At 50.2% G+C, this 14,497-nt stretch overlaps 1 protein-coding gene across 4 annotated transcripts in view; it reads right to left on the reverse strand.

Moving 5' to 3' along the window:
* The window catches only part of PCNT (pericentrin), a 248,169-nt gene that overhangs the window by 72,219 nt on the left and 161,453 nt on the right, over positions 1-14,497 (reverse strand). For all 4 annotated transcript variants that reach the window (XM_026658033.1, XM_026658029.1, XM_026658030.1 and 1 more), the window contains 3 exons: positions 13,583-13,753; positions 11,694-11,843; positions 2,296-2,466 (listed from right to left, as the gene is read on the reverse strand). In XM_026658033.1, coding sequence (XP_026513818.1) covers positions 2,296-2,466; positions 11,694-11,843; positions 13,583-13,753 — 492 coding nt within the window. The remainder of the gene's footprint in view (positions 1-2,295; positions 2,467-11,693; positions 11,844-13,582; positions 13,754-14,497) is intronic.

The raw sequence follows: 14,497 nt of genomic DNA on the forward strand, positions 1-14,497 counted from the left end.
TTCACAGATGACCCTAAACTGGGGGGAGAGGTAGATACGCTGGAGGGTAGGGATAGGGTCCCGAGTGACCTAGACAAATTGGAGGATTGGGCCAAAGAAATCTGATGAAGTTCAGAAAGGACAAGTGCAGAGTCCTGCATTTAGGACGGAAGAATCCCATGCACCGCTACAGGCTGGGGGCCGACTGGCTAAGCAGCAGTTCTGCAGAAAAGGACCTGGGAATCACAGTGGACCTGAAGCTGAATACAAGTCAGCAGTGTGCCCTCGTTGTCAAGAAGGCCCAAAGGCATATTGGGCTGTATTAGTAGGAGCACTGCCAACAGATCGAGGGAAGTGATTATTCCCCTCTATTTGGCACTGGTGACGCCACATCCAGAGTACTGCGTCCAGTTTTGGTCCCCCCACTACAGAAGGGATGTGGACAAATTGGAGTGAGTCCAGCAGAGGGCAAGGAAAATGATTAGGGGGCTGAGGCATATGACTTATGAGGAGAGGCTGAGGCAACTGGGGTTATTTAGTCTGCAGAAGAGAAGAGAGGGGGGATTTGATAGCAGCCTTCAACTACCTGAAGGGGGGTTCCAAAGAGGATGGAGCTCGGCTGTTCTCGGTGGTGGCAGATGACAGAACAAGAAGCAATCGTCTCAAGTTGCAGTGGGAGACGTCTCGGTTGGATATTAGGAAACACTATTTCACTAGGAGAGTGGTGAAGCACTGGAATGGATTATCTAGGAAGGTGGTAGAATCTCCATCCTTAGAGGTTTTTAAGGCCCGGTTTGACAAAGCCTTTGCTGAGATGATTTAATTGGTGTTGGTCCTGCTTTGAGCAGGGGGTTGGACTGGATGACATCCTGAGGTCTCTTCCAACCCTAATATTCTATGATTCTAACACAGTTCCCCCCCCCCCCCAATATTGTCATTCAAAGCTGCTGTTGTAGCTGAATCAGGATCAGGTCTCACTAACTGCTCAGAACCCACCATATGAATACATAGCGCTAACAGGTGCTAAGAATTGAGAAGTTATTAGCATATGATTAACATAGGGAGACATGGGGGGACACTATGTATTTGGATACCTAGGATTTTTGGATAAAGGGAATTTGGATAAACTAGAATTATACTGTAATTAGTACTGTACGGTTAAGTTTGTTATCCTTAGAGAAATTATTATTCTATAAACTATTATTTATCATTTCTATTATCGTAGCACCTAGAGGCGCTGGCTGGAGATCAGGACCCCACTGTGTTAGGCAATGCCACCATGTTCCCTTACAGAGGGCAGATTAGGCTGAAAGGGGGCAAATTTTGAACTACACGCAAAACAGTTAGGCTGTAGGGCAGAGTAAATATTTCTTTACTTTATTCTTTACTTTATTTATTTTGATTTAATATTTTAAGAGACACCCAGCCCAGACTGACACCCATTAAATACAACCCATGATGATAAATAAAAGCAGCAGCAGGTCCCTCTCAAAAGCAGCTTGTCAATCAAACAAAACAAAATCTCCACAATAGCAAATCCCCACTTCCACCCAGTCTCACAAAGGATCCTTATAAACGACCCTTCCTAAATGTGGTCTTGCCTATTTTGTAGTTGTGTTACTGCATATGGCACATAAAAAACTTCACCAAAGACAGGAAATGACCAGAGAAGGATGACATAACACAAGTGGTTAGACTTATGGTGGGATTTACATAATTGATTGATAAAATCAGGAATTCCTGCCCTGGAAATTAAAGGCACATCTGTTTTTTTACCCCACTTGACAGTACATAACAAGAGAACACAAAATCAAAAGGGCAGTAAGTTAGAAATCAACAAAAGGAAATGTTTCTTTACCCCATTTACAATCACATAGTGGGACTGACGAGTACTGGAGGTCATGAACGTGAATATTGTGCCTTGGTGTTTTTCCAATTTGATAATTGTGTGGATACTAACGTCTGTAGTTACACAAACCAAGGTAATAAAAATAATCAAATCTCATGTTTCAGAGTTCAGGCTAATCCCTGGTAGGGACCAGAAAGGAGTTCTCCCACTCCTGTGCACAGCATAGTGCAACAGGCTATAGGCTCTTTGCTTATTTTAAGGCTCCCTTTGTAGCACTAGCCATTCCCTAAGGAAGTGACTCAATATGGGAAACTGTTTCTCCTGAAGACAGTAACACTACTCACATGCTAATCTATTTTCTTGAGGCAAAACATCAGATCTATTCCACCTGTAATACCACACACACTCACACTGTAATACCACTGTTCCCCCATATTAAGCAACCAGTATCTCAAAAACATTCTCACCTTATTGTCTGTGACACCATCCAGTTCACGCTGGAGTCTCTCAATCTGCTCATTCAAATGATCAATTTCTTGATTCTTTTCCTCAAGCAAAGCCTGTGGGAACTGCAAAACTGCTGATTCACTATTACCCACGTTCTGACTTTGCATCATGCGGAGTTTTGCTATGTCCTCCTGATTGAAAAAAGAAACAATCTGGATCATAAAAGGACTATCCATCCCCCTTATAATACGAAAGCAAAACTGTGCTGATTTTTGTCAGTATTTGATTTTTAAGTCCTACAAACTCAAAACAGTAACGCTATAAGGCAGCCTCTTTCTGCTAAACTATTTTGATTACACCCTTACTACTGATAAATCTGTTTTCACCAATTCCCCTCCCTATTTCTCTCCCAGGAGATTTTTTTTTTAACTATGATTTCCATTGGATTTTTGAGTCCTGCCTTCAAAGGACTAAGTTGCCAGGCTGAATTTTCCAGTTTTGAGGGAAAGTGTTGGACTATATAATTGCCCAACTGACTGCTGATCAATTCTATAATGTGGAGTATTTATTTAACATGGCTGTACAGGTCGGGAAATGAAAGCTCACATTAAATGCATTTTTTTTTAAAAGAACAGAATAGAATTTCATCCGTTTAATAAATACTATAGCAGTTTTACAAGAAATCAGCATTATAGTTATCAATGGTTCGCTGTCAAACTGGTAAGGTATATTTAGTGTGGTCCTGTAAACATAAGAACATAAGAATGGCCATACTGGGTCAGACCGAAGATCCATCCAGCCCAGTATCCTGTCTACCAACAGTGGCCAATGCCATGTGTCCCAGAGGGAGTGAACCTAACAGGTAATGATCAAGTGATCTCTCTCCTGCCATCCATCTCCACCCTCTGACAAACAGAGGCTAGGGACACCATTCCTTACACATCCTGGCTAATAGCCATTAATGGACTTAACCTCCATAAATTTATCTAGCTCTCTTTTAAAACCTGTGATAGTCCTAGCCTTCACAACCTCCTCAGGCAAGGAGTTCCAAAGGTTGACCTTGCGCTGTGTGAAGAAGAACTTCCTTTTATTTGTTTTAAACCTGCTGCCTATTAATTTCATTTGGTGGCTCCTAGTTCTTAGAATCATAGAAGCATAGAATATCAAGGTTGGAAGGGACCTCAGGAGGTCATCTAGTCCAACCCCCTGCTCAAGCAGGACCAATCTTATATTAAGGGAACAAGTAAAGGACAGTTACCTGTTCCGTAACTGGCGTTCTTCGAGATGTGTTGCTCAGGTGTATTCCACAATAGGTGTGCATGGTTGCCACATGCACCGGTGCCAGAAGTTTTTCCCTTAGCAGTACCCGTAGTGGGGGAGCCCCGCTGCGACCCCTGGAGTGGCGCCTCTATATCACGCTATAAAGGGGGCTGCGTGCTCCCCCCACCCTCAGTTCCTTCTTGCCAGACAACTCCGACAGAGGGGAAGGAGGGCGGGATGTGGAATACACCTGATCAACACATCTCAAAGAACGCCAGTTACGGAACAGGTAACTGTCCTTTCTTCTTCGAGTGATTGCTCATGTGTATTCCACAGTAGGTGATTCCAAGCTATACCTGATGGAGGTGGGTAGGAGTTTAAGGGTTACCAGGGCAGAGTACCGCCCTACCAAACCCGGCGTCATCCCGCGTTTGGGAGACAATCACATAGTGCAATGAATAGGTATGGACAGAGGACCAAGTAGCATTCCTGCAGATGTCCTGAATAGGGACATGAGCCGTGTAGGCAGCGGATGAGGCCTGAGCCCTCGTCGAATGAGCCTTCACTATAGGAGGCAGAGAAACCCCTGCCAAGTCGTAACAAGTGCGTATGCATGAGGTGATCCAGTGGGAGATCCGCTGGGTGGAGACCGGTCTCCCCCTCATACGCTCGGCCAAAGCAATGAAAAACTGAGGGGATTTTCGGAACGGCCTGGGTTCTGTCCAGGTAAAAAGCCAGCGCTCTATGCACATCTAGCATGTGCAGGCGCCATTCCTCATTGCAGGAATGGGGCTTAGGACAGAGGACTGGGAGGAAAATGTACTGATCCATGTGTAAAGCCGAGTCTACCTTCGGCAGAAAAGCCGGGTGCGGGCGGAGCTGGACCTTATCCCTACGGAAGACCATATACGGGGGTTCAGAGGTCAGGGCCCTAAGCTCCGAGACCCGGCGGGCTGAGGTGATTGCTACCAGGAACCCCACTTTACACGATAAGTGGGACCAAGAACACGTGGCCAAGGGCTGAAAGGGAGGCCCTGTGAGGCGGGAGAGCACTAGGTTCAGGTCCCAGAGCGGGACCAGGGGTCTAGCATAAGGGAATGCCCGATCCAGCCCTTTCAGGAACCGGGAGGTCATGTGGTGTGAAAACACCAAGTGGTCCTGCACCGGGGGCTAGAAAGCCGAAATGGCTGCCAGGTGCACCCTGACCGAGGAGGGCGCCAGCCCTTGGATCCTAAGGGACAGGAGGTAATCGAGGATGAGCTGGATAGATGCGGAGGAGGGGAAGAACCCCTCTCCCTGGTCCACCTGGAGAACCGATACCATTTGGCCAGGTAGGTTCGACGTGTGGACGGTTTCCTGCTCTCAAGCAGGACTTGTCTAACATCCTCAGAACATCTCCCTTCCTCCTCATTCAACCACGGAGCAGCCACGCTGTCAAATGGAGCACGGCCAGGTTGGGGTGGAGGAGACCATCCTCCCTCCTGGGAGAGGAGGTCCGGTTGAAGCGGCAGCTTGTGCGGGGGGGCCACTAAAAGCTGCAGGAGGGTCCCGTACCAATGTTGACGGGCCCAATCCGGGGCTATGAGGATAATCCGAGCCCCGTCTGCCTTTACCTTCTGTAGGACCCTGCCTCTCAGGGGGAAGGGCGGGAAGGCGTAGAACAGGCAGCCGGACCATGGGATTAGGAACGCGTCCGATATCGCCCCTTCACCCTCTCCCGCCCTGGAGCAGAATCGTGGGCATAGGCGATTCTGGACGGTGGCGAATAGATCCACCTGGGGAGTGCCCTACTCTAGGAAGAGCTGCCTGGCCACCTCCCTGTGTAGAGACCACTCGTGTTGTCGGGAGAAGAACCTGCTTAGGCAATCCGCTCCCCCCACCCTCAGTTCCTTCTTGCCAGACAACTCCGTCAGAGGGGAAGGAGGGTGGGATGTGGAATAGACATGAGCAACACATCTCGAAGAACACCAGTTACGGAAAAGGTAACTGTCTTGTCTTCTTCAAGTGATTGCTCATGTGTATTCCAAGCTATATCTGTTGGAGGTGGGTAGGAGTTCACAAGTTCCCAGGACGGAGGACAGCCTTGCCAAACCCGGCGTCATCCCTGGTTTGGGAGACGATCACATAGTGTGAGGTGAACGTGTGAACCGACGACCACGTGGCGGCCCTACAAACGTCCTGGATGGGGACGTGGGCCACAAAGGCAGCCGATGAGGCCTGTGTTCAGGTCGAGTGTGCCCTCACAATAGGCGGTAGGGGAACGCCCGCCAGCTCATAACAGGAACGGATGCACGAAGTGATCCAATTGGAAAGCCGCTGAGTGGAAATCGGCTGGCCCCTCGAGCACTCAGCCGAGGCGACAAACAGTCGCGAGGACTTTCTGAACGGCTTAGTCCACTCAAGGTAGAAAGCCAGAGCCTGCTGTACGTCAAGCGTGTGGAGGCGGCGTTCCTCACTGGATGCGTGAGGCTTGGGGCAGAGGACCGGTAGAAAAATGTCCTGACCCATGTGGTAGGCAGAGACCACCTTCGGGAGGAACGCGGGGTGTGGGCGGAGCTGGACCTTGTCCTTATGAAAGACCGTATACGGTGGCTCAGAGGTCAGGGCCCTGAGCTCTGAGACTCGCCGGGCCAACGTGATTGCAATCAGAAAGGCCACCTTCCATGAGAGGTGAGACCAGGAGCACATGGTCAGTGGTTCAAATGGAGGCCCCATGAGACGAGCCAACACCAGGTTTAGGTCCCACTGTGGAACCGGGGGTCTAGAATACGGGAAAAGACGGTCTAGACCCTTAAGGAACCGGCCAGTCATAGCATGGGAAAACACCGTGTGTCCTTGCACTGGCGGATGGAAGGCTGATATGGCTGCCAGGTGCACCTTGACAGACAAGGGCATCAGGCCCTGGGCCCTCAGGTGGAGGAGGTAATCAAGGATAAGCTGGATCGGGATGGTCACCGGGGAGACACCCAGGTCTGCCGCCCACCTAGAAAACCAGGACCACTTCGCCAAATAAGCGCAGCGAGTGGAGGGCTGTCTACTTTTGCGGAGAACGCGCTGAACTTGTTCTGAGCTCGTCCTTTCCTCTCCACCTAACCATTGAGCAGCCACGCCGTAAGGTGAAGAGCCGCTAGGTTAATATGGAGGTCCTGTGAGAGCAGGTCCGGGCGGAGCGGCAACTGCCACGGCGGAGCTACCACTAGGCCTGTGAGGGTCCCGCACCAATACTGCCTGGGCCACGCCAGGGCAATCAGGAGGACTCGGGCCTTGTCCGACTTTATCTTCTCCAGGACCCTGCTGATCAGAGGGAACAGGGGGAAGGCGCAGAGAAGCCGGCCTGACCAGGACAGGAGAAAGGCATCGGAGACCACGCTCCTCCCCAGGCCCCCCCGGAGCAGAACCGGGGGCATTGCCTGTTCTGCCGAGTCGTGAATAGGTCCACCTGGGGAGTTCCCCACCTTAGGAAGAGCTGGTGGGCCACTTCCAGGTGGAGGGACCACTCGTGTTGCGAGGAGAAGTCCCTGCTCAAGCGATCTGCCCTCTCGTTGTGGGCGCCCGGTAAGTGGAAGGCCTTCAGATGGATGTCGTAGGCTATACAGAAGTCCCACAGCCTGAGGGCTTCGAGGCATAGGGCAGAAGAGCGGGCCCCGCCTTGCCTGTTGATATAGAACATTGAGGCCATGTTGTCCGTGAGGACCCTGATTACCTTGCCCTCCAGGTGCGAAAGGAAGGCCATACACGCCAGCCGCACCGCTCTGAACTCCTTGATGTTTATGGGTAGGGGCAGGTCCTGAGCCGACCACAGGCCTTGGGTCTGAAAGCTCCCCACATGGGCCCCGCAACCCAGGTCTGACGCATCGGACACCAGCTCCAGTGACGGAGCCCTGTCCCTGAACGGGACCCCTTGGAGCATGTTGTTTGGGGTGGACCACCATCACAGGGAGGTAATCACAGTGTCCGGCACGGTGAGGACCTTGTCCATCCTGTCCGTGGCCTGGGAGAAATTCAAGGCCAACCAGAGCTGGAGGGGCCCCATCCTGAGTCTGGCGTGACAGACCACGTACGTGCACGCCGACATATGACCCAAGAGCTGCAGGCAAACCCTGGCTGTTGTCACCGGGAACCTTGTGACCGAGTCGATGAGACCTTTCAGAGTCTCAAACCTGTCTGGCGGGAGGGGAGGCCCTGGCCGACATGCACCCAGGAGCGCCCCGATAAACTCTATGCGTTGGACCGGGACTAACGTGGACTTGGTGTTGTTTACCAGTAGGCCCAAGACGGTGCACGTGGACAGGAGGAGTGCCACATGATCCCTCACCTGCGACCGGGAGGTGCCCTTGACAAGCCAACCATCTAGATAGGGAAATATCTGTACCCCCGCCGTCTGAGGTAGGCCGCTACCACCAACATGCATTTTGTAAACACTCTGGGGGCAGTGGACAGCCCAAACGGGAGGACCGTAAATTGGTAATGATTCTGTCCCACAACAAAATGGAGGAAGTGCCTGTGCCCCTTGAATATGTGGATGTGAAAGTACGCGTCCTGTAGATCGAGGGCAGGGTACCAGTCCCCGGGATCCAGGGAGGGGATGGTGGATGCCAGGGAGACTATGCGGAATTTGAGCTTCACCATGTACTGGTTCAGACCCCATAGGTCCAGTATGGGCCTGAGACCCTCTTTGGCCTTCGGGATAAGGAAATAACAGGAGTAGTACCCCTTGCCCATGAACTCCTCAGGCACCGCCTCTATCGCTCCTAGTCCTAGGAGCCACCCCACCTCCTGCTCGAGCAGAGCTTCGTGCGAGGGGTCCCCCAGGAGGGACGGGGGCGGGGGGTGGTTGGGTGGGGAGGAGGTAAACTGGAGGGTGTAACCCCAGGAGATGGTGTTGAGGACCCATCGGTCCAAAGTGAGCCGAGACCATTCTGGAAGGAAAGCGCACAACCGGTTGGAGAAGGGAAGCTTTATTGGGGTTGGATCTCTGATGAGGACTGGCAGGTTGCCCCCGAGCATTTCGTCAAAATCGCCTTTTCCCCGCCTGCTTGCCCTTGGAGGGTCCAGGCTCGGGGGCAGGCTGAGACTGCCTGTGAGGGCGTCTCTTATAGTCCCGTTGCTTCTTATGGGCGGCCTCGTACTTTGGGAGGGCGGCTGGGGTTGGAGCCTGCTGCGGCTTGAACTTAGGTTTTGCCGGAGCCGGGACATAGAAACCCAGGGTCGGGAGGGTCGTATGGGAGTCCTTCATGCCATGCAGTCTTGTATCTGTTTCCTCTGCGAACAGAGCTTTCCCATCGAACGGGAGATCCTGCATGGAAGATTGTGCCTCGCTGGAGAGCAGGAACCATGATGCCCGTCTCATGGACATCACAGAGGCCACTGAACATGCGGCTGTGTCCACAACATCCGAGGCAGCCTGCAGGAAAGCCCGAGCTGCCGCTGCCCCTTCCTCCACCAGCGCCCTGAACTCCTTATCGCGCTCCTGGAGGGAGACCTCAAATTTAGGCAGGGAGCCCCACAGATAAAATTCATACCGACCCAAGAGGGCCTGATGGTTTGCCACTCGTAACTGGAAGCTTGAAGACGAATAAATTTTTCTTCCGAAAGAGTCCAGCCTCCAAGAGTCTTTGTTCTTTGGGGTTGGGGCTGGCTGACCCTGTCGTTCCCTGTGGCTGACCGACTCAACCACCAGGGAGTTAGGCGCCGGGTGGGTATATAGGTACTCATGCCCTTTAGTGGGTACAAAGTACACCTCTACCCCTATATAACGCGACCCGATATAACACGAATTCGGATATAACGCGGTAAAGCAGCGCTCCGGGGGGGCGGGGCTGCGCACTCCGGCAGATCAAAGCAAGTTCGATATAACGTGGTTTCACCTATAACGCGGTAAGGTTTGTTGGCTCCCGAGGACAGCGTTATATCGGGGTAGAGGTGTACTTGCGTTCTGCCTTTTTTGATATGGGGGCCACAAGGCATTTGAAATTTTAGCCACCCCTTCATGGAGCAGCAAGGCCACCCTACCCGGTGCCGATGGGACAACACGTTGAACAGGGAGTCCGAGGGCTCCTCCATCTCCTCTGCCTAGAGATGGAGGTTTGCTGCCACCCTCTTTAAGAGCTCTTGGTGGGCCCTGAAGTCCTCCTGCGGAATGGAGGGAGGGGGGGCCGCAATCGCCTCCTCTGGGCCGGGTGAAGAGGCCGGTGTGATGCTTTGGGTGTTGGCCGGCACCGGAGGATCCACCACCTGGTCGGACTCCGGGCGCGGTACCGAGGACGAGCGTCCCACCGACTTCTTTGTCGGGGGTCTAGAGAGGGGGGCCGACGGTGCTCCCGAAGCTCCAGCCACTGAGCGAGCTCCCACCAGGGGCTGCGCCGGAGACCAGGGTGCCCACTGGTACCACTGGGCAGGCCATGACGCTTGGTGCCACTGCACCTGCTGTGGCACCGGCGAGGCCGGCTGCCCGGGTTGGCAGCCTACGAATGGAGACCAGGCTGGCGTAGGATCCACTGCTGTCTCTCAACCAGGACGAGTGTCGGTGCCGGGATCTGCGACGGTCACGGGACCGCGATCTCGACGTGGAAGACCGGTACAAACGGTAAAAGCCGCTCCATGAACGGCCTCAACGGGCGGACCCGCGCCGGCGAGGCGACGGCGATAGATGCCCGGGGCTGCGGTGCCTTGGTGGAGACTTGGAGCAGGAGCCCGAGCGGGAATGGCGTCGATGACTGTGCCGTGACCAACTGCGGTACCCTCTCCGGGACGAGGACCGACGACGACGTCCGCCGCGGTCCTGTCGATATACGCTCTCTGAGAAGGACCGGTGCTGTGAGCCCCGGGCAGTCGGCCGGAACCCAGCCCAAGAGTCTGGTTGGCGTCGAGGGCAATCCACATGGACTCTGCCCCGAGCGGATGCTGGGCGGTGATCGGCATCGGGAACGTTCCCTCGACCGAGACCGGTACCGAGCCGGGGGCGACTGCGGAGATCCCAGCAGAGGCTTGCCTCTGGAGCGTGAGGCTGAAATCGGTGGCACTCTGGGCACTGGCATGGACAAGAGGTCCTGGGCAGCCTGGAGGGGGCGTGGACGGCATCCAGACATCCAGAGAGGCCTGTTCCGAAAGGGCCAGGCTACTCCGCTCTACATGAGTCGGAGGCCTAGGGCCCAGTGGGGATCGAGGACTGCCCGACATGGGCCTAGCCTCTGTCCCAGACTTCCCTCGGTGCCGCTGCGAAGAGGGAGTCTTCTTGGCGTGCCCCGTGGATGGGGAGCAGTGCCGACTGGTCGATGGCACCAGCGGATCACCGCGTACCGACACTGCGGTGCCCGGGTCCTGCCTCAAAGCGGTGTGCCGGGGTCGGGGTCAGCACCGACTCCATCAGAATGGCTCGAAGCCTAATGTCCCTTTCTCTTTTGGTCCGAGGCTTAAACGATTTGCATATCTTGCACCTCTCGCTGATATGGGTTTCTCCCAAGCAGCGCAGTCTGTGTGCGGGTCGCTTCTTGGGATACAAGAACTGCACGACTTAAATCCCGGGGCTCGGGGCATGCCCCGGCCCGGGCTCACTCACTAACTAAACTAAGCATGCTAACTAACTACAGGTACTAAACAAACAAACAGTTCTGGGGACAAGCTACAGCAAAGCTGGAGCAGAGCACTTCCAACGCACCTTCACTGGCAGCAAGAAGGAACTGAGGGTGGGGGGAGAGCGCAGCTCCCCTTATGCCGCGCCAAGCAGGCGCCACTCCAGAGGTCACAGGGGGCGCTCCCCCCTTCGGGTACTGCTAGGGGAAAAGCTTCCAGCACCGGTGCACGTGGCGAGCACGCACACCTATTGTGGAATACACATGAGCAATCACTCAAAGAACAACAGTAGATTCCTTTTAAAACTAGAGGCAAACTAGATACAAAAATTACTAAAATTATTAAACCAAAAAAAGGTTATAAAACACTGAATCCTTCAAAGACAAGCATCTCTATGGAACCATAGTAAAACCTGCTGAGAGCGACCACTCACGGAAGTTCGCAAAAGTGGTCTTTTGTAAGAGGTGGTCTCTCTTCAAAGGTTTGTACACCGGAGAGCGGTGATGTTCCCTGGCCTCTGCAAGAAGTTGCTCATGACAGGTGGTCTCTAAGGCAGGTTAGAGTAAAGTTAAATGGCTCAACATACCTTCAGATGAGCATTCTCTACTTGAAGCTGGCCGATGCCAGCGGTAAGGTTTTTTTGCATCTCTAACTGCAAGTTCAGCCGCAAGATTTCCTCATTTTTATTGATTAAGTTCTCTTTAAACTGTTCTAGTTGCTCTAACAAACTCAGGATCTAAAACACAGAAAAACATCATTTTGGTAGGTGCCTTTATTTAAACAAAAATTGATTACATTGGTTCTTCACATTACTTTATGAAGAATAAGTAACTGCAGCCAATTCCATTGCTACAAAACTGTCTAAATAGAACACACACAAATATAGTATTAGAGACAAAAGGGAGAGGAAGAATCTAGTGTCCTAATATCCAGACTGGGATCAAACTTCCAAATTCTAATCTCAGCTTGGAAACTACCACAGTCATTGTATGTAAATCACTTAACCCTTGACTTCACCTTTCCTTCTGTAAAATGAGGATTCTTCTACTACATACTTAGGCATCATTCAAGAGCCTACAAACTTGGCAGGGACCAACACTGAGCTCAGAAGCACTGTATGGCCTGTGTCTGTTGAGCTTCTAAACTTTGTAACTGTCCTTATATATGTCTATATGCTCTAGGAATGAATTTGGGGACAGTCTATGGCCTGTGTTATACAGGAGGTCAGACTAGATGATGCCAATGGTCCATTCTGGTCTTGGAATCTACGAGGATGTCAAAAGCAACACACTAGTTGGGCCTGTTGGGGGGCATGGAGTGAACAAGAACCGAGACTTGGTTTTGTCTATGGGGACGAGTGGCACTGTGAAATTGGAGATAGTGGGCAATTCAGCATATAACGTGAAGAGGAACACTTATTCATTTTCAAAGTATTACCATTCCAAACTGTCCATATAGAAGAAGTTTTCCTGTATGAAGTGTGCTTACATATAAAATTTTCCCTGTCAAAATTCTCACGTAAGAATTTAAACAACCAAAGAGTGCTTTGGTATCTACACATTTTAAAGACAATGCCATGATAAAACATGTTAGATATGAAACCAAGAAGGAATGACAAATGCTAATAGGTTTGTTTGTGAAAAAGTAGCTAATGCATGGGATTTTAAGCATATTTAAACATGAAAAATTTGAAGAAGTGAGCCATTTTCAAGTTAGAGACCCAAAAACCTTAGAAATCTTTTAAGATGGTTATTTTAAAATTGCTCTGATTGGTGATTGGCACATGGGACAGGCACTTTTTTTGTACTGTAAATCAAAATGCATACATTTTGTGATAAGAATAGCTTATATAATAATAAAGCCTGTTTCTTATGTAGTGCTTTTCCTCAGCAGATTTCAAAGCACTTTGCAATTTTTTAATGTATTTATCCTCAGCACCCGTGCGCGATCGGGAAGCATTATCAGCCCATTTTTAAAGATGGGGAACTGAGGCACAGAGAGGCTCAGTGACTTATCACTAGAGTTATGCTACTCTGGCCTCCAAGCATAGTATTGGGCATTTTCTGCAATGAATTGTGGAACTGAGAAACTGCAGGGAGAGACCTGAATAGAGGTTCAGTTTCTGAGTATCCCTGTCCAAAAGTGCTTGCCTAGGCAATACACAGCCAAACAAAAGTTGGGGGGGGGGGGGGAGGAGAGAGTGAAATGTGATCGCCAAAAAGGAGCCATAATTTAGATAGTCGAGGTTAGGCCTAATTCTTGGTCCAGTGATCATTGATGATAATCAAGGTCAGGAACATACAGAAACAGTAAAAGAACAAAAATGGAGATATGCCCAGTGATGTACAGTTGATGTAAGAATTATCAATTTCCTGATTTTTAATGGATTAAATTCTTAGACATAATTTTACATAAAAGTTTTTTTTTATTCTCAGATTCTAGATATAGCAACTGAAATGTTAGTTTCAGATTTACCTCTCTCTCTTTCATTAGGAGTGCCTCCTGCTCTGCCTGTAATTGTTCCTTTAGCCCATGATCAGAACTGCCTTCAGAAGGTACTCTGTGCCTGGCTTCATCCAGTTTAGACTGCAGGGCAGAGATCTGGATCAAATTATTGTATTGCTGCTGTTGCAATGCCTCTTTATCCTGCAAAACATGGATTTTAGTGTTAAGAACAATTAAGAACAATTATAATTATTAAACATACATATCTAGAGAGAACAATCCTGTCAAAAACACTATCTTCTAAAAACGCTACTGTGAACAAGCACATAACCAAACAGATCTTTAAAAACATGCAAATTCAAAAGCGGTGTCTAGACGTGCATCCAAAAACGTAAGGAGGTAAATTTAAAAGCCAAGCTGAGTCTGTTTTGAAAATTTTGCCCTTGGTGGTTTATAGATTAATAGATTCCAATGCCAGAAGCAACCATTGTGCATATCAGTCTCACTTCCTGTATAACACAGGCCATAGAAATTCCCCAAATTAATTCCTAGGATATCTTTTAGAGAAATATCCAATCTTGTTTTAAAAATAGTTAGTGATAGAAAATCCACGACGACCCTGGGTAAATTGTTCCAATTGTTAATTATTCTTACCATTAAAAAATTATACCTTATTTCCACTCTAAATTTGTCTAGTTTCCAGTCACTGGCTCGTGGACCTTTCTCTGCTAGATTGAAAAGTCCATTACTAAATATTTGTTCCTCATGTAGATACTTATCGGTGATAATTACGTCATTCCTTAATCTTTTCTTTGTTGAGTTAAATAGATTGAACTCTTTAAGTCTATCACTATAATCTTTTCTAATCCTTTAATCATTCTCGTGCCTCTTCTTTGAACACTTTCCAGTTTGTCAACATCCTTCTTGAATTGTGGGCACTGGAGC

This window comes from Terrapene carolina, unplaced genomic scaffold (assembly GCF_002925995.2).
Source record: "Terrapene carolina triunguis isolate 2854851 unplaced genomic scaffold, T_m_triunguis-2.0 Scaffold391, whole genome shotgun sequence".
NCBI classification, from domain to species: domain Eukaryota; kingdom Metazoa; phylum Chordata; order Testudines; family Emydidae; genus Terrapene; species Terrapene triunguis.